The sequence below is a fragment of the Aethalodelphis obliquidens genome, unplaced genomic scaffold, assembly GCF_003676395.1.
Source record: "Aethalodelphis obliquidens isolate GAN/ISIS:26980383/991018 unplaced genomic scaffold, ASM367639v1 scaffold19, whole genome shotgun sequence".
Taxonomy (NCBI): Eukaryota; Metazoa; Chordata; class Mammalia; order Artiodactyla; family Delphinidae; genus Aethalodelphis; species Aethalodelphis obliquidens.
In genome coordinates, this window is record NW_020837963.1 from 3,366,226 (window position 1) to 3,386,571 (window position 20,346).

General features: G+C 48.9%; 1 protein-coding gene across 3 annotated transcripts in view; it reads right to left on the reverse strand.

Annotated features, from left to right (window-relative positions):
• ST8SIA5 (ST8 alpha-N-acetyl-neuraminide alpha-2,8-sialyltransferase 5) overlaps window positions 1-20,346 on the reverse strand; it is a 62,409-nt gene that overhangs the window by 18,301 nt on the left and 23,762 nt on the right. The window contains exons 2-3 of one of the 3 annotated variants that reach the window (XM_027118853.1): window positions 15,574-15,681; window positions 1,970-2,062 (exon numbers count right to left, since the gene is read on the reverse strand). The exons of 1 other annotated variant lie outside the window; for it this stretch is intronic. In XM_027118853.1, the coding sequence (XP_026974654.1) occupies window positions 1,970-2,062; window positions 15,574-15,681 (201 nt within the window). The remainder of the gene's footprint in view (window positions 1-1,969; window positions 2,063-15,573; window positions 15,682-20,346) is intronic. One more of the 3 variants, XM_027118854.1, reaches the window with a different exon arrangement.

The window sequence follows — 20,346 nt, forward strand, 5'->3', positions numbered from 1 at the left end:
GGCTCCTGCCTGCGGGCTGGACAGACGTCTTCATCACTAAGTCACAGTTCCTCGGCAGAGCAAACACCAATCACACTATCCTCCCCCCGCCCCCACTTGTTTAAAACCTTTCCCATGGGTGTCCATGGACCTAAGAAAAGGATAAAATCTAAATCCCGGTCCACACTGCAAGGCTCCACAAGGTCCAGCCCTGCCTGCTCCTCCAGGGACATGGCTCCTGCTGCCCCTCAGGCCAGCTCTCAGAGACTGGGACACAGTGGGCCTCTCCTGACACAGGCCTTGGCACAGACTGTCCCCTCAGTCTAGAATCCTCTTGGCCTGGTTAACTCCTAGCGCCCTCCATAATGTGCTCCGCTCAGGGCTGGGTGGGATGGACAGAGGGTGAGCTGCCTCCTGCGGTCCCTCTAGAAGCTATAGAGACCCTCGAACAGAACAAGGACCGTGAACAACGCAGCTGATCCCAGCTGGACGTTTGGCCTTATCCCCGGAGCTTTCCCGCACTACTGAGCTGATGGAGTCTGTGAATGTCAGCCCAGAAAAGCTGCTGCTGGTTCCAAAACGGAAAGAAAGGGGAGGGAGGAGAGAGGGAGGGCACATTCACATTTACTGAGCACCTATTACGTGTGCTGCTGTAGACGTGCACTGTTGGGCTCTCTATTTCACATATGTTACTTCAGCTAGTCTTTACTGCAACCCTTAAAAGTAGGTAATTGTGTCCCCATTTTTATAGGTAAGGAAAGACTCAAAGAGGTTAAGTCATTTGTATAAAGATGCAGAGCTTCTAAGGCCCAGAGTCAGCTTTGGATCCCAAGTCTGCCTGACCCCAAGCTCCAAGCTCTTTCAATGACCCACATGACCTGGAAATCATGTCAAGTGGCTAAAGGAGCAGTGGCTCCTGCCTGTGGGCCGTGGATGGAAGTCCTGGGATCGTGTCAGGGCCCGTGAGTCCACATAAGCACCCAGCACGGCCTGGCTCCAAATCAACTGTCCTTCTCCCACATCAGATGTGCAGTTGTCCCTTGAACAGCGCAGGGCTTGCAGTCAGCCCTCCCTGACCACGGCTCCTGGGCATCCGCAGATCCAACCAACATCGGACCAAGCAGCACTGCAGCATTTACTCCCAAAAAATGTCTGCATATAAGTGCACCTGCGCAGTGCAAACCCATGTTGTTCAAGGGTCAGTGATAACTGTTTTCAAATAAACATACATCCTGCCATGATCAACATGACACAAATTCCTCTCAATTCATGGCAGTGCTGTGAGGGAGGCACATACACACTAGTGGGTCCAGCACGTAATGCGTTTTCCCTCACACGGGTTGTAGAAGAGCCACAGGTGCTACACTGTTGGTAGGGAGTGGGGAGCACAGTTCTCTGGCTATTTGTATAAAAAAAAAAAAAGGTAAAGGACATCCACCCCTGGGTGCTGGTTTATGCAGACCCTCTGGAAGGATGCACGAAGATACATGGGTGGCCTCTGAGGGGCAGACTGGAGGGGGGTAGCTGTGGGAAGGGGACTTCTCACTGTATGTCTTTTTGTACCACTTGAATGTTGTAACCTTTAAATAATTTTTAAAAATTTAACGAATAGCAAGAGGGCAATGCTTAAGCCACAAAGTACTGAATTTCAGATAAGATACTCGGGTGCCCTCTTCGATTTCTATCCAAGAGGAGCCCAGTGATGATAACCATGGACGCTGGTAATTGAGCCGGGGACTGGAACACCCAGTCACCAGAGGTAACCTTGCAAACTTGGCGTTTTTCATAAAACACGAACAGTCATCCCTGCATCGAGCCCTCCAGAGCTCTCCGAATGCCAGAGGCCCCGGGGAAGCACCTAATTCTTTCTCTGTAGCGATGCAGCAAGTTTCCAGTTTCTTTGGGCCAATCCCTCACCCCCCACCCCACCCTGCCTTGCCCGTCCCCACGTGCCCCACCCTGCACCCACCACCCACCCAGCCACACTCACATGGAAAGCACCTTCACTTCCAAGATCTCGTGCCTCAGCTCCAGGCATCTCGTGGAGTTATACTCAAAAGGGCCCTCGTAAAATTCAAAGTACCTGGGGACCAATAGGGACAGAGGTTACTACGCAGAGAAGCGGCCAGACTTTCAGGGACCTGTCGGGGCTCTTGTTGTCGGGGGGCGGGGTCAGAGGGGTGGCATCTGGCCAAATTAATAGAGCAAACCAGCCCACCCCAGCAGACGACCTGAAGAGGGTCTGTTTCCAGGACTGCTGGCGCCCTCTGGCCTCATCACTGGGTGGCTAATTACTCTCAGCACCTCCATCAACCTGGAAGTATAAGCATGGACCCATTTCATAGAAGCAGGTTTGGCTCCACGTGGTGGCTTCGAAGGAGAAAGAGGATGCTCCGGGCATGTTCTCATTTGCGTTCTTCCTCTGACCAGTCCTTGATGGAGGCAGCCCTGGGAGCCAGGGTAGTGAGGCTACAGGTCTTCAGCTGGTCCTGCCCTTTCCTGCTCTTTTCTCCTTTCTCCTCCTCTTGGGAGAAGTGTCACACAACGACAGCCACAAGCATAGCTGAAAAAAACACAAGCTGCTTTTTCTACTATAAAAAGCATTTGTTTCCATTAGCTCACTGATGTCCATGCTCACGCTGTGACTAGGTGAGACTCTTTCTTTCTCCCCATTTGGCAGCTGAGAAAACTGAGGCTAAACAGGTGGCACTCCAGGTGGTGCTGTCAGTGTAGAGGGGCCCGAGTCCACTCGCACACCAGCTGGCTCCAGGCATGTCAGAGTCACCTCGCAGTACCTTCTGCAGCTTCACGCAAAATAACAATAGCAACTTAAGCCAATACTGCTGAGCCCTTGTCATGGGCCACGTTCAGGGCCCGGCACTCTATGTGGAAGCATTCACTTTTCTTTCTTTTTAATTGAAGTATAGTTGTTTACAGTATTATGTTAGTTTCAGGTATACGGCATGGTGATTCAGTATTTTGCAGATTATATTCCGTTATAGGTTATTACAAGATAATAGGTATAGGGCTTCCCTGGCGGCGCAGTGGTTGAGAGTCCGCCTGCCGATGCAGAGGGCGCGGGTTCGTGCCCCGGTCTGGGAGGATCCCGCGTGCCGCGGAGCGGCTGGGCCCGTGAGCCATGGCCGCTGGGCCTGCACGTCCGGGGCCTGTGCTCCGTGGCGGGAGATGCCATGGCGGTGAGAGCCCCGCTTACCACAAAAAATAAAAAAAATTTTTTAAAAAAAGATAATGAAAAAAAAAAAAAAAAGATAATGGGTATAATCTCCTGTGCTATACAGTATATCCTTCTTGTTTATCTATTTTATATACAGTACTTTGTATCTGTTAATCTTATATTCCTAATTTATCCCTCCCCCCTTCCCTCTCCCCTTTGGTAACCACAAGTTTGTCTTCTAAGTCTGTGAGTCTGTTTCTGTTGTGCATGTACAACCACTTGTATTATTTTTTAGATTCCACATATGAGTGATACCATACAGTATTTGTCTTCCTCTGTCTGACTTATTTCATTCAGCATCATATTCCCTTTCAATCTTTATTACTAGCCCACCAGGAAAGTGGTTATCACAAGGAGGTTCTGGGAGTTAACTCACTTGCCAGAGTCGTGTGGGTGGCAGGTGGCAAAGCTGCGTTGTGAACCAGTGCATACAGTCAAGACTGCTCTTGTCCACCCACTTACGAGGACAGCTGGTATCCCCTGGAAAGTGCCCTATGGCCTCCCTTCGTTGCACCTGACAGTTTGCACCAGCCCAGGGAACATCCGCCTGCCTGGGGGGTGGGGGAGTCGGAGGCGGGGAGGTGGGGGAGTCGGGGGGAGGGTTCCCACCAAGGTAAAACACAGTAGTTCACTGCTGGACTTGGCCACAGAGGCAGAAGGGGCCTCCAGGGCAGAGGCCAGGTGCACCCTTTCCTCACGGCCTCTCTTTCAGAAGATGCTTGGGCAGATTAAGCTGGGAGTGTGGGATCCCGTGACAGCCCAGAATCAAGAAGTCTGCAGGGTCAGCCTCTCTAAACTTGGGGCAGTGGCGTCTCAACAGGTAGCCCTGGAGAACAGGAGGTGGGGATGGAGCCCCAGGACTGCTGCTGGGCACTGCAAGCCACAACCAAGGATTTAAAATAAAGTCAGTCCTTGAGCATTTCCCACAAACCTCCCAAAATGTGGCAGCAGCTAGTTCACATATATTCTCACTAACTTATGTAGACAAACTTATGTCTGTGCTGCTTTAGAAATATTGAGACATTTATCCAATAAATTGGCTTCTTTTTAAAATATCGGTATTTTAAATAATTTAAAAATACAATTTAATATTTAACACTTTAAAACTATTATATTTGTAAATATTTGTTCTTTCATTTTAATGTGATTTAAGTTAATTTTTAAAATATTATAATTATATATTTAAGAAATTTTAAATAATATTTTAGAATATTAAAATATTTTATACAACAAATTGGCTCCTATTTATACAAAATAAATCCTCTCCTTTCTCTCATGTCTTAAAAGAATTTAAGCAGATTTCATAAGAACTAGGCACTGAGGATCCCCAAAATATCACACTCTCCTTTCTCTGTTTCCCTTGTGTTTTACAACACCTTTCTCTGTCTTTCTCACCTGGCAAACTCATATTGATCCTTCAGTACCCAGCTCAAATGCCCCCACTTCTGGGAAGCCTTTTCTAATGCTCACTCTCAGGGTCCCTCTATACATTTGCTCCTAATTAGAGCAGATACCATTGTATCATAATAGTCTGTTTATATATCTATTTCCCCTTCCAAATGAGGAGTATCTCAAACACAGGGACTTTGTCTTTGGTACCTCTGCACCTTTTGTACTACAGAGACAAGAAAGCTAAAAACTACATTTCCCAGACTCCCTTGTAGCTAGGGTTCTTGAAGCAATTTAGGTTCAACAATCAGTAGCATGAGACTGAGTCAGAGCCATGTTCTAGAAGAATAACAAAGCTCAATGTATTGTTTTGCTGGTGCAGAATGTGGCAGAGGTGGCATGGCTCTTGGAAATTGTAGTAGTGGCAGCACCTTTGCGATTATATCAGAGGCAGCAGCTTCCACGGTGGCCCAATTTCACAATGCAGTCTGCAGAGACATTCCTGGAAGCTAGCCTAGAGTCTTTCTTCAGCTTTCCCAATGATTCTGTGCTATCTCTACCCTTAATAAATCCCTTTCTGCTTTAGCTAAAATAGATTCTGTTATCTGCAACTAAGAACAAAGGTGTCAGCCTGGGGCTACAAAAAAGTCCAAGACCTTGGCTCCAACTCATGTCATTTTTCCAGTCACATAACAGTAAGTGAGGTCTGGTGTCTTATCACAAAGATCATCATTTGCAACCAGAGCCAGTGACACAAAGCCCTTTGGAATCCACTGGGTCATCTGAAGCCATGATCTCAGGATGCTACTAAGAAAAGCTCTAGATTATAATGACACAGAAGATTATTAAGAGGAGGCTTCCTAGCGTTCTCAGGGAGTTGGGACACTTGCAGACACCTCTAGGATATGCCTCTAAACCAGCTGTGTGGCTTTGGGTAAATCACTTCCCCTCTCTGGGCCTCTTTTTTCTCCTCCTAAAAATAATCTGAAAGAGGTGGTATCTAAAGTCCCACCCAGCACTTAAATACAATCCCCAAGTTTCCCTCAGTTTTTCCCACTTACTAACCAAGCCGGAACAATACTATGAATTAATGATCCACAAACAGGAGAAAGAAACTCTCAAAGGAAGTGAAAACCAAGCAGCACCTCCCTTTGATCAGCCAGCCCCTCCATTGCCTTCACAAGACCATCCTGGCCTTTCCTCTGCAGCCTCCACTCAGTCTTCCTTTTTCCTGAATCCCCAACATCACTCATATGCACATCACTAGGCAGTTCAATGATTCCAAATGGTCTTGTGTGGTGTGTTTAGTGGCTATTAGGTGGAGAGGATTTCGGAATAAGGTTCACATCCTTCTTTGCCCCTCATTAGCCACCTTAGGCCCATCACTTTCCTGAGCCTTAGTTTCTTCATTTGTAAAATCAGCATTAAAAATGCAGTACACTTGTGACAGGGCTGAGAGAAGATATTGATGAGAATTTCAGAGAAAGCACTAGTACAGTGCCTGGTACGCAGGAAGTGCCCAAGGCATGTCCATTTCCCTTCTTTCCCTTTCTCCTGCCGTTAAAGGGCAAGAGCTGCCAGTGGATGCCCAGGGAGTCAGAGACGTGCTTACAGTCCCTCAGCTAGTTGATGGCAGAGCTGAGTCAGAGATGAATAACTCAGGAAGTTCTCCACCATCTGGATTGGCTGCCATCCTCCTTCTGCTGCTATTAGTAAACCTCTCCCCTACCACCCTGAGGATAAAGCCCATGCTGAATTCTGCTTGGACGTGGGGATGTCCCTGATCACCCATCTCTGCTGCAGACTCCATAGATTAACTATGTGTTTCTGATGCTTTGACATCTGGGGCCTTGCTGGCCCTGGAGAGACTGCCTCTCCTAGAATGAGTCAATTCCTAGAGATGGTAAACAGCCCATGAGCACACCTTTCATACACAAACCAAAGCAATCCAGAGCTTATACTCAACCACCACCACCACCTCCTCCTCTCACACTTAGGGCCACTTATCCCTCTGCCCTAATCACCCCAAGGCCAGCTGCCAAACAACTAGGGACAGCCCTCTGCCCCAGAGCCCACTGAAATTATTCACACTAGCCAATCTTAAGTCTGCATACCCTGTCGCATCCATTCCTTCCATATAGGCTTTGCCTATATGGCTCTTGCCCACTTTTCCCCTTCACTCCTCCTGCTTCTTGACTGACTCTGGTGCTTCCTGTGTGGTCCTGCATGGCATGGTGTGCTTCCTGTTTCTAGAGATCTGTAAGTATAAAAACCTCTTCCTTCATGACGGTCATTTCCACGTCTGTGTGTCTTACCACACGTGATGATAACAAATCCCAGGTACTCTGAAAACACTCCATGTGGTACCTCAGCCACGTCACCAAAATCACTCCAGGCCTGGGTCTAAAGCCTAGTTTTCCATCTGAGAAATGGAGCTAACAGCCCTTGCTTCTTTCTCCAGCATATCTGCGCTATGCTTTGGGGAGGCTGTGCTGCTCCATCTCACTCTTTAAAGACGAATGACTTGAGGAAATAAGACTGCAAGAAGCATTGCCACACGGGTCACCCCTCGATTCTGCTTCTGACAGGAGGCCCAAGGACGGCATTCTGGAGGAAGCCATAGAAATCCCTCTTTGGTCTGGATACTGACCATCATGCAGACATCAAAAATGATGCTTAAGATTTTGTGTGTAATGGGAAGATGCTCATGATAATGTTGAGTGAAAAAGGCAAGTTACAAAACTATGATCTCCAAAACGAATTATATATACATACGTGAACACATGGGAAAAGGGAAGGACTGTAACAAGATATTAATAGTACGTTTCTCCCATAATTCAAAAAGAGTCATGTACCACCATGTTCACTGTAGCTCTATTTATAATAGCCGGACATGGACGCAACCTAAGTGTCCATCAACAGATGAACGGATAAAGAAGATGTGGCACATATATACAATGGAATATTACTCAGCCATAAAAGAAACGAAATTGAGTTATTTGTAGTGAGGTGGATGGACCTAGAGACTATCATACAGAGTGAAGTAAGTCAGAAGGAGAAAAACAAATACCTTATGCTAACACATATATATGGAATCTAAAAAAAAAATGGTTCTGAAGAACCTAGGGGCAGGACAGGAATAAAGACACAGATGTAGAGAATAGACTTGAGGACACAGGGAGGGGGAAGGGTAAGCTGGGACGAAGTGAGAGAGTGGCATGGACTAATATATACTACCAAATGTAAACTAGATAGTGGGAAGCAGCCGCATAGCACAGGGAGATCAGCTCAGTGCTTTGTGACAACCTAGAGGGGTGGGATAGGGAGGGAGGGAGGGAGACGCAAGAGGGAGGAGATATGGGGATATATGTATACGTATAGCTGATTCACTTTGTTATACAGCAGAAACTAACACAACACTGTAAAACAATTATACTCCAATAAAAATGTTTAAAAAAAAATAGTAGGTTTCTCTGAGTAATGGGATTATGAATGATTAAAAAACACTTTTCTATATCTTTTTTTAATTTTTTTTTTGGTTTTTTTTTTTCTATATTTTTATGTTTTCTCTTACTATTGGAAACCACTAAAGAAAGGCCCCTTTAAATCATGGATCTCTCTCTAAATATCTCAAGCAGACTGAGAGCAACAGTTTCTCCAACTTCCTCGACTCCATCAGCCTCTCAAGGTGACTTAGTCACTGTCTCTTCTTTCAATTCTGGAAAGACGATCTCTACCCACCTCAAAGGGGAGGGGCACCACATTCGGGCACCTCACAGGTATAAATAGTCCCAGCCGCTCAGATCAGGAGCCCAGCTCATCTCAGATGCCACTTGGCTTCTGGCAGCCAAGTCCAATGCTGGTGCCAGGCTGCATCCATCCTGCCCCCGTCTCTGTGCCCTCGGGAGTGTGGGGGGCATAGCTGGGCAGCGCTGCTGCCTGACCAGCAGGCGAGGGTCCCTACTAAGCGAGAAGACAAATGAAGACGTGACCGCAACGGTTCTGAATATTGGTTCCCCTCCTCCCACGCAGGCTTGGGCTCCCGCTTGGAGGGCTGAGGAGGCCTCGTTTCAGCATGCCCAGGATCCAGTGTGCAGAGTCTGCCTCTGTCATTCCTCCCAGCCCCTCCACATGAGCCTGCCCCACAGAGGGCTCCCCTGTTCACCTGATCCCACCTCCAGAGCTCCTTCAGGACCGCGGGACCTTCCTTAGGGGCCACAGTACTTTGAGACCCAGAAGCCACTGGCTGGTACAAGATGAAGCCCACGCATTCAGCTTTCTATCTAATACGCCGCTTCATCCCTAGACACTAATGCTGTTCAAGAAAACAGGAGCCCAGGGCAGTCCTTGTGTCATGCAAGAGCACACCTCTTGGACCTCCACCAGCCCCAGGAATAGGGAAGCTGCCCCAGCTCAGCAATCTGAACCCCTGGGCCCCTGTCAAGCCTGGTGCAGAGTCTCAGAGAACCACAGAGTGGTTTATTTATCCCACACTGGGTAGGAACAGTGCGGGTATGGCATCTCTGGGTGAATTAGGAAAAAGCACCTTTTTCTCCACATGCCAGGCACGTGGCCTGTCAAATGAGAGTGAGCTGGATTGCAACTCCTCTTGGCTAGGTATTTTTGTGCAGTGCCTACCTGGCACAACTGTATGTGGTAGCCTGATACTAGATCCTTAACTTGGCCTTACTTAACCCTCCCAACAGCCCTAAAAGGCAGGCATTACTGCCCCGGTTTACACCAGAGACTCAGGCTACAAGAGGTAAAGTAACTTGCCCAGGGTCATTCAGCCAGTGGATGGAGGCACTAAAAAAGGAACCTCACACTTTCAAGAGCCCAGAACCCACGTCCTTAGTCACCTCAGTGCAGCCCGTCTCCCTGACCGGCATAAGCCACGGTCATTTGAGAGCTTCTCAGTAAGCAGCCTCCTCCCCTTCCCAAGGCCAACAGCCCTTCAGTGAGCTCAGTGCTATTTTAGAGCAGAACAGCTGCCATCTTGAGATACCATACTAACCGTGAGGGCAAACACACAGAAATCAACGTCTGAAAATTACAGCCTGACACACAAAGGACTGGAGGGTCTTCTCAGATAGGTGCAGGGAGAGGTAAGAAGGGCTTGGCTGTTAACAATAGCAGGGCACAGCTGCCAGGACACACTGCCCCTCCCGGGTGGTGGAGGGACCTGACCCAGACCCCTGCATGGACCAGGGCCCTCTCTGGACCAGTGTTTCTTCATTTGTCCACAGGAATCCCCAGAGCTATTTTGAGAAATCAGAACTGAAAGCTACAAAGCCTGACGCTCTGAGCGCAACCCTTGATTGTATTGTGATTCATCTGCTTCCATCGTGAACCTCAGTGGAGCGTTATTCCTGGCACAGGTTAGGGGGAGGGTCAGGGGCAAAGCCTCATGCTGACACTCCTCCTCCCCAGCCAGCAGCTCTGCAGGGCTCCAGATCCAATATCTAGCACATTCCCTGCAAGAGTACATACATGGCAGCCTTATTTTCTGGGCCAGACCAGGGAGCCCTAAGAAGCTCCCCTTTGGGGCTTCCCTGGTGGCACAGTGCTTGAGAGTTCGCCTGCCGATGCGGGGGACACGGGTTTGTGCCCTGGTCCGGGAAGATCCCACATGCCGCGGAGCGGCTGGGCCCGTGAGCCATGGCCGCTGAGTCTGCGCGTCTGGAGCCTGTACTCCGCAACGGGAGAGGCCACAACAGTGAGAGGCCCGCGTACCTCAAAAAAAAAAAAAAAGTGGGAAGGAGGAGAGGAAGGGATGAAAGACCCTAAAGATTGTCTTGCCTCTAGTGCTAATGACAATACTCGAAGACGATATGCATGTAATCACCTACTTAGATCAATATGGCCATTTTAGTCCAGTCTAACAGCCAGGAGCTGAGGGCAGGAACAGGCGGTCTGAGAGGACTTGGCAAGGAGAAACGAGGGGACCCAACCCAACCCAACCTTGGATGTCTGTCCACAGCCCAGAAAGAAGAATCCCTCCGTCGTGCATGGCCCACTAGTGCTAGGACTCAGAGTCACACTGCATGGGGTGTGCTCCAGCTGCACCACCCACCACACCTGGAAGTGGGGACTCAGTTCCTCCTCTGTAAAATGGGGGCAATGACAGTACCCACCTCAAAGCTCTGAGTGTGAGGATTCACTGCAGTAACACGTGTCAGGCGCCCAGCACCATGCCTGGCACACAGCCAGCCCCCGGTAGCACTCGACCACAGGCATCACCCATCCACACCCAAGCCAGTCTAGCCCCTCCATGGAAGCGCCTCTGACTTCTACACTAGGCTCCTGGAGCACTTGTATCGCACAATTTATTCCTTAATTATACACTGTCTTGAAACAATTAGGGAGCAATTCAATATAGCATAACAGAATGCTAAATTGAATTCAGTCTAGTTCCTTCCAGCTCTGAAATATGACGATTCCACACCCCATACTGCACAGTAGCTGCTAGGCACAACACAGACCTTGACCCAGAGAGAAAAGCTCTAGCCTTGACGCTTACTTGGCCTGCTGTTCTACAGAGCGAAGAGGCTTTTGTGTCACCAGTTTGGGGCCTGCCCTTTACTCCTGTGGCTGGTGCCACCTTCCTCTGTACAAAGTCCCCAGCACCCCAGTCAGAAGCCCAGCAGCACAGGGAAAATGCTGTCCTGGGAACAGACAGCTTGGGCGGGCGACAGTCTGGGCCAGCTCAGCCCTAGACCTCAGAGACAAGTGTTCCTCGAGCTGTCTTTGCAAGCCATCTCCTGCCATCCATCTCGGACCAGGGGGCCAAGGCTGTGTGCACCCTGGGGGGAGGGGCTGAGGAGGCCAGCCAGCCAGGCCGCCTGTGGGCTGTGTCTGAAGCTATCGTGTCCGGAGGGCCCTGAAGTTGCATACACAGGCAGTCCAGCCCAGCTCCCCAGGGTAGGAGGCTCCTCGAGGTCTGGGGAATGCCCGAGCAAACACAGAGTGGTTCGTGTGCACTTGCTGGAGAGTTCTCTGCCTGCGTAATGATAGAAATAGCCCTCTGTGCAGACACATCTTAGAGTGAACACAGAGTGAAAGGGGCTATCAGGGAAGGCTTCAAGGAGGAGGCCTAGTGGGAGGTGGATCCTGGCAGGAGGACAAGGGCTGGGATATGGAACAGGATCCATTTGGCAGAAGCTGAGTGAAGCCTTTTGAGCTGCGGCTACAAGCCAGGCTGCGAGTCAGCCCCTTGGGGACTCCTGCCTCAGCTGCCCTCAGCCCTTGTGACTGGGGGACCTTTCCTTGGGATGTCCTGAGGCAGCGGAGGCAACACTGCCTATCCACTTTGCAGGACAGACGGGTGCTGTGCCTCGCCTTGCCCTCCAGGTGGTCACTGGTCTTGCAGGCAGCTGGCCAGGCTGGAGAGGTCAAAGCAGTGGGCTGACAGGACAAGTGTCCTCCCTCCCCTTCCCCTCCCCTATCTACCCTTTCCAGAATCACCATGCGCCGTGGTGGGGGTGGTTTGGTGGGGTGTAGTTCTCAGTCAGTTATTGCAAAAGTACATCATCTGCCTTCATTGCCTTCTATTTTCCTACATACCCCTCCTCCACTATCAGTTTCCCCTTTCCCACCCTGCCACCCAGAACTCTCAGACTTCCTTACTACCTGCTTTTCTCAAGAGAAAAAATTCTCTGGTCATTCCAAACTGTGAATGAGTTTTTGATTCCAAAGTGTTTCCCTTCCTCAGGGATTAATTTTCAAAGACAGTGCCAGAAGACAAGGTTTAATCCAAAGGAATAAATCTCTAAGGGAGAATTCCAGGACACTGACATTGAAGTTTGCGTTCTTAACAAAAGTCTTTACTATGTTCTTGCTTAATGCATTCTTTTATTCAATTAACATTTGTTGAGCCTGTGCCATGCTGGGTGCTAAAAATTCAAAGATGGAGAAGCACCATCACTGTCTAGGTTGGGAGACAGAAACATAAACACATAATTTGAACATGATGAGAGCTGTCTTCAAAGACCTTCCTGCTTTTTCAAAGCACCCACTTAAATAGAAGCATTGGCTGATTAACAATTATTCCTATCTGTTCACTAAAGCACTTCTCCTAGGGATGCTTATTGGATGCTTTTAGATCTAGACTTGAAATCAATAAAGCCATATGTCAATGTATATTTTGTAACTCATACACTTTCCAGTTGGGTCTGGACTTCCCCCAGCTTATGTCCAAAGTGAAGACGTGGCCACAGCCTTTATGAGCACCATCTGGCCTGGATTTCCTTTGCGGTCCTGTTCGGAGTGCTCCAGACGGATCATTTGGACCTGCTCCTTCTTGTGGCTCCTGGTTGAGTATTCAACTTATGAGTCATTGCTTTTTTTGCCCCTCTTTATCCTCTGTTATAAATGGTGCCTCCTGACTTCCCTTCCAACAGTGTTAATAAAAAATGACATCAGGTGCGCCACGCTTCAACATACCACACAGCTACGGATAGCAAAATATGGCATACGCTGAATTATTCAGTAGGTGAACAACACCACAAAGCTCATCCCGTACTGCAGGCACAGAGAGCTGTCCGCTGGGATGATGCACTTTCACTCTGCAGAGCCCTTTTCATGGTGTCATTAGGTCCTCCCCCCAGCCCTGCACGTCTGCTGCCAGGAGCTGTCCTGCCCGTTTTAAAGAAGGCAGAAGCTGCTCCCACGCCAAGGAAAAGAATCACCAACATACAGGTCAGTTCTACTTACATTAACCATTATTTTCTACACGTGTGAAATACATACCATGTTTTCCCACATATGTGGGGAGTTTGGGGGTCAACTGGAAATTGGGATATGAGTTGGAAGTGTCCCAGAAGAACTTGGAATGTGTGGCCATCACATTTATTCAGTGGCTAAGGGAGCTCTTGGTCAAATGGCGGCTCTCTGGAAGGAAATCAACTCAATTGGTAACAATGTTGAATAAAGGGCACCTGACAGATGCCAGAGGTGTCTCTGGCCCTGAGGGACCCCAGGAGACAGGGAAGGGAAGGCTGGCCTGAGTTGCTGAGAGAGGGAGAGAGGATAAAGGGGAAGGGAGATGAGAGGGAGGAAGAGAGAGGCAGAACACAGGGGCTGAGAAAGAAAAGTGGACAAAGAACGGGTGACAGGAAGAAAGGGAGAGGAGAGGCTAGGTGGGGTGAGATAGGTAGAGAAATTAGAGACAAGACTGCAGGAAAAGGGCAGAGAGAACAAAGCCGCTGGCAGGAGGAAAAGTTAGAATTCGTGCAGCCCCTGCACAAGACATCTGCCCAGAATGGCCTCCAGGGGCTGCTCTGTCTTGCTCAATTTGTTAGCACCTTCTAGCCAAAACCTCTCGGTGAGCCCTTCAAGGAGTCCTTCCCAGGGAGACACCTGAAGACTTATCTAGACCACCCCCCCCGTATGGGCAGGTCACACAGCAGAAGGACCAACACTGGAGGCTCAACATACGGAACAGACAACTCTGGACTTGTCACTCACTGGGTGACATCCCAGGGGCCAAGCGGCTGGCCAGGGCTCCCACCACGCATATGTGGAAAGAACTGGGCTCCTAAAAGGCCAGAATAAGACCTTGATCCCAGGCCACGGCCTGAGGCCACCCACCACAGCCCAAGGCCTGTCTGTGGACACCTTCCCAAACAGCTGCCGACACTGGAGCCACATCTTTTCTTTTTCAAAGCATTGAACAAAATCAGATGTATTGAGGTCCCTGAAAAACATGCTACTTCTCCTCTGCAGGATCGATTTGATGTTTTGGTGTCAAAATTAACAGCAATGAAAACTCAGGCCTCTTTCCCAGGGAAACTGATCTGAAAGTTAGCCCATACTTATAAATGCAAAAATTAAGGAAACAAACAACTTAGCCCCAGGAAACCCTTAGCTGGGAAGTTCCAGCCACACCCAGCTCCAAGCAGAGAGAGCATCCCGTCTTATCAGAAAAATTCCCCGCAATGCTCCCCGCTGCCCCCCGCAATGAGTGTGCCCTGCCTGAGAATATTCCATTTTCATTCATTCTACAAATAGTTTCTGAATTCCTACTCCGGAATATACAGAGTGCCCTTAATGACTTATTTAACTCCAAACACTACAGCCGATCAAGAAGAAATAACCACGTGGTGGTAGACTGTCAATTCTCAGCATTGTATCTTTTTTTTTTTAAATAAATTTATTTATTTATTTTTGGCTGTGTTGGGTCTTCGTTGCTGCGTGCGGGCTTTCTCTAGTTGTGGCAAGCGGGGGCTACTCTTCGTTGCAGTGCACGGGCTTCTCATTGGGGTGGCTTCTCTTGTTGCGGAGCACAGGCTCTAGGCACGTGGGCTTCAGTAGTTGCGGCACGCAGGCTCAGTAGTTGTGGCTCACGGGCTTTAGAGCACAGGCTCAGTAGTTGGGGCGCACGGGCTTAGTTGCTCCACAGCATGTGGGGTCTTCCCGGACCAGGGCTCCAACCCGTGTCCCCTGCATTGGCAGGCGGATTCTCAACCACTATGCCACCAGGGAAGCCCTCAGCATCGTATCTTGATGAAAACGTTCTTCCCCAGCCAAGGTCAGCCTTACAGATGGGCAGAGTAGGGATGGCCTGTCCAGTGGGATTGCAGAGGAACAGGGAGCCCACGACACTCACCCACCCTGATTTCACCCCCTACAAACCTACACACACCCGTGGCCTGGTATCCGGAAGCCTTGCAGCAGGGGTGGAATGTTGCCCCCATCTCAAATGGAGGCTGGAGACCCAGACTCCCTCTCCAGCCCCCATCCCAGCCCCCACCCCAAAAGAGAGGGGCCCAGGAGTCCCTGCTTTGTTCTGGCTGGGTTCTAGCCCTCACCCCTCCTGTCAAAGCAGACAAGGCAGGATCCCAAAGTGAGCTCTGGGCCCCTGTGCTGAGACTGCTTCTTCCCTGAGGGCAGCCCTGGGGGGTAGGCCATGGGGCAGGGGATGCAGGGTCACCCTGGGATGAGCTTCCCTGGTCGTTCGCCGGGGTCTGTACCTGGAGCTGGAGTCACTGCCACTCTGCACTGCTGGGTCGTCCATGACATTAAAGAGCCCCGTCCAATTGGCCAGCTGGTCACCACTCTGCCAACCAAACTGGAGACCTCTGGCAAGAGAACGAGGCAGTCGGTACTCATGCTCACGTGCTGGGTAAGCCCATCACCAGACAGTCACATTCTGGCGTGTGCCACGTGACACCTCGCCTTGATCACGCCTAGTGGAGGCGAGAGGGATGTCCACCCAGGAGGATGACGGTAATAGATCACAGCCCTTTACGGTGTTCTCTGCTCGTCTACATCCGCACCCTTACTTCACCTTTATGGGCAGGGCAGGGTTACACATTATACACGCAGGGAACCTGAGGCTTAGCGAGATCAAGGTCGCAGAGCTCCCCTACCCCATCTGGTGCGCCCTTCAATTCCGCCTCCAGCGACTCACACCAGAAGAGCTCCAGCTCGCCAGCTCTTTGCCTTCCCCAGAGGCCCCACACACGGCAAAGCTTTTAATGAAATCTAGTTTTCCAACTCATAAGGACACACCTCCTGGTTTAAGATGATGGACTCAACACACATGGTTCTCTTTGCTCCCTCCCCCAACCTGACTGAAAGGACAGCAAAGGCATTAACAAGGGCGTGAGCATGGATGGAGAGGAGTAGCAGGGGCCGCGACAACACTTTGGAAGATGCAAAGCAGATGAGTAATTGCCTTAGGCCAGAGACAGTGGAGCCCTGACCGCCTATAAGAAGTAAATCTATTCTCCGTGCAGGATGCGGGAAGGCTCGGGAATTCACTGCACCGCCGGGGCCACTGAAGGTGGGGTTGCAGAATGGAGCCCCCCGCAGAAGAGTTGCTTCAGGTTTATAAGGAGCGTTAAACACTCCCCACCTCCACACACTCAAGTCCCCTGGCTTAAGCCCAAGCAGTCCGGGCTTTCTGCCTGCCCACCCTGCAGACGGCAGTCTTCATATACCGAGATACTAGGTTAAAAACAGCTGGGCTGACCTGTAAGTCAGCTTACTGAGCACGCCCGGTCCCAGCCACCCTGCCCCCAAAGGTCTGGGCATGGATGGGTTTCCCGGAGGGAACCTGACCAAGTCAAAAGAGAAGGCTACAGAGGAAAGGGCTGCCGCCGCCCCATCAATGTGGCACTGCCGGCATTTGGGGCTGCGCAGTCCTTGCTGTGGGACTGTCCTGTGATCCTCTGGTGAGCAGCACCCCTGGTCTCTACTCTCTGAGGCCAGCAGGTCCTCATCCTCCACCCTTCTGCTGTGATGACCAAAACTGTCTCCAGACGTCGCCAAGTGTCCCCTGTTGAGACAATCAACCCCGTTAAGAACCACTGCCCACAACACGGCGCTTCAGTGCACCTTCTAGAGACTGGCTTGCCCTTAAATGTGAATTTTAAAGTCCCATTAAAGACCCTGGTACATGGGGTAAACTTTAACTTTTAAGTAGAGAATAAAGCCAGCAAAAATAAAACCGTTAACCCCCTAAAAATAAAGCCCTCTAATAGAGTCTCTACACTAAGGGAAATGGGGCAGCGACAGTGGTGGAAGCTGGGCTCTGGTCTACCCAGATCGGCCACTAATGAGCTGAGTGACCTCAGTGAAGTCTCTACATCTCTCTAGGCCTCTATTCTCATCTTGCAAGTCGGGAGAACTGTCTCGATGTCTCCAAAGTTCTTGACCGAAAGTTTTATAGGGCTGAGCTGTGTCCTCAATGGCAGGGCCAGGTCACCTCCCGCCTGCGAGTCTGCCCCATTTCCAGCCAGACGCTGGGCGGAGGACGCCCTTGGGGCCCCGTGAGCAGAAGGCCACACACATGAGGTGCTCAATCGATGCTTTTGCCAAGTGACTCGGATTCTCTTCTCACACTCTCCAGCCTCCTCGGCAGAGCGGAGCTGACCTGGGAGAGGAATAGGCACAACTCACAGGACAGAGCCCGAAGCCACAGCAAAATGCCCGTCCAGTTCTTAGTGTTCAGGGAACGGCAGCGTTCCACTTGGTTCTGGCTCAAGTTCTTTATATATTTATCTATTCATAATATAAATATTATATACGTACAATATATAAATCTATCTTATATGCATTTATAAATATATTATAAACATCTATAATATAAATACCTTTATTTATGTATCTGTTATGTTTCCTTTCAAAGAGATATTTCGAGGTAATATTGCAAGCTATTTCTTAGAGAGAATTTGGGTTTGGTTTATCAGGAAGGGAAACATTTACTGAGCACCTACAGTGAACCAGGCCCTTCACATACATTAACTCTATTCCAACAACAGGCTAATGTGGCAAGTCCCATTTTCTGCACTTATAGGTGATGACATGTGCAGCTCAGAGAGGTTTAGTAACTTGCCCAAGGCCACAAGGCTAACAAGTGGCCAACCTAAGGTTTAAACCCAGCACTTTCTGGCTTTCTGACTGTAAAAACTTTTATTCCTAAAAGCTTGTACCAGACTGTCTATAGGCCAAGAAAAGAGTAGTATTTCCACCTGCAATTTTGAAAATTAGCTGGTTCACAAGCATATTCAAGCAATTCCCAGCCCAGCACTCAGCTAGGAAACTCACAGGCTCCTTAGAGAGAGTCCGGCCAGAGAGACTCGTGTCCACCGAGTGCACGAGGGGTGACCCAGAAGCACTCTCACTCTCCCACCCAAACTGGCCCCTGTGAGAGCCGGATGTCCCTTCACAAGACAGTCCTCCCAGGGTCGTAGAAGTGACAGACTACTAAGAAGACATCAATTATTACAATATTTAGCAGGAACTATGACACAGAAAGGTGTGCATAATAAATTCAGTGAAAAATGCAAGTTATAAAAGGGGATATGCATTAATGATCCCATTTTTGTAGGGTTTTAAACCATAAAGCTTGTTATCTTTGAAAGGAGGATTCAGGTTTATTCCTTCTTTCAGTTTAGCAACATTTTCTAATTTATCTCCAAAAAACCTGATTGTGTAAGTTTCAAAACCAATATATTTTACACAGTAATTTGAATTCTATTCCTGAGCTAAGTGTAAGAATTGTCCATTATTAGCCAACGAAACACCAGTGAGGAAAGGGTACGTGGAGATATGAAGGAGGATAACAAAGAAAAAAGAAGCTTTATTCACTCATTCATTCATTCAACAAAAATCTATTGAGCATCTACTCTGTGCCAGCAACTGTGCCGGGGCCTGGGTCAGGACCCCAAGGTGAGCAAACTCATGTTTTCTCAATGCTTACCCTACAGCTCCGGTGATTACACAAACACACATGAAAATATTAGCAAACAAGATAAAAAATATTAGCAATCAAGTGCTACAAAGGGTGCTCTGTTTTTTATGTCTAATTTATTTTAAGAGAGGAAAAGATTTGAAATACATAGGGCAGAATGTTAACATTTGTTAACATTGATAATTCACAGTCGTGACTACATGGTTGTTTGTCACATTGTTCTCCATCTTCTTCTCCATTTGTTCATGATAAAAATGTGTTAAAATAATTTTTAAAACCAAAGCGCAGAACTGAAATCACTAACAGGACTTGGAGTCGGTGCAGGGAACTTCCTGGGCTGTGGCAGCCTCAAGAAATCTTTGCACCTTCCTGGTGAAACTAACATTAAACGTTGTCTTAAACCTGGGGAAATGCGACATGTAAAGAATTATTTAAACTGAGTTATTCAAGACTGGATTCAGATATTTTAAGGCCCTGAGCACTGAAAAGCTTAGGGTGCCACTTCACACCTTGTACTTACTTAAAAGTTCTGTGACTGTTAAAATTCAAATAGCTCTGGTCTAGACTTTCTGATTATGAAATCTGTGATAGGCTCACTAAGGCTCAGCTTTACTCTGTTGTCGCTGACGACAGCCCAGCTTAGCTAGGTCTCCTGCTGTGTAACCCACAGTCATGTCTGTTAACCCCTGACTCTCATGGCAGTAATTCCTGCAGCCGTCGGAGGGTAGCAAAAGCAGCCCAGGCTTCCCACAGTCAACTACCAGGGGGAGTTTCAGGGCAAAAGACAAAATTATACATTGGAGAAGCAATTTAAAAACAGACAGACGTGCCCATGAGAGTAGCATTATCTCCATTGATAATATCTTCCAAAAATTATGAAGGGTTACTAAGATGTATGGCAGTGAGTTAAAAAATATATGTTCCAGGGCTTCCCTGGTGGCGCAGTGGTTGAGAGTCTGCCTGCCGTTGCAGGGGACACGGGTTCGTGCCCCAGTCCGGGAAGATCCCACATGCCGCGGAGTGGCTGGGCCTGTGAGCCATGGCCGCTGAGCCTGCACGTTCAGAGCCTGTGCTCCACAACGGGAGAGGCCACAACAGTGAGAGGCCCGCGTACCGAAAAAAAAAAAAAAAATTATGTTCCAGGGGATTCCTGGCAGTCCAGTGGTTAGGACTTTGCGCTTTCACGGCTGGGGCCCCAGGTTCAATCCCTGGTTGGGGAACTAAGATCCCACAAGCTGTACAGCACAGCCAAATATATATATATATATATATATATATGTTCCAGGCACCGTGATAGGTTTTTCTTATTTTGAACCCTCTCAACAGCTTGGAGGTAGGTATTATTATCCCCCCATTTCACAAATGAGGAAATTGAAGCTCATAAGATTAGATTCATAATCTGCCCAGAACCTGGAAGGAGCAGAGAAAGTATTCAAGTCCATGTCTGATCCCAAGGCCCTTGCTTCTTCCTCCCCTTTTGTCCCCATGCTTTTTACACACACACACACACACACACACACACACACACACACACACACACACACAC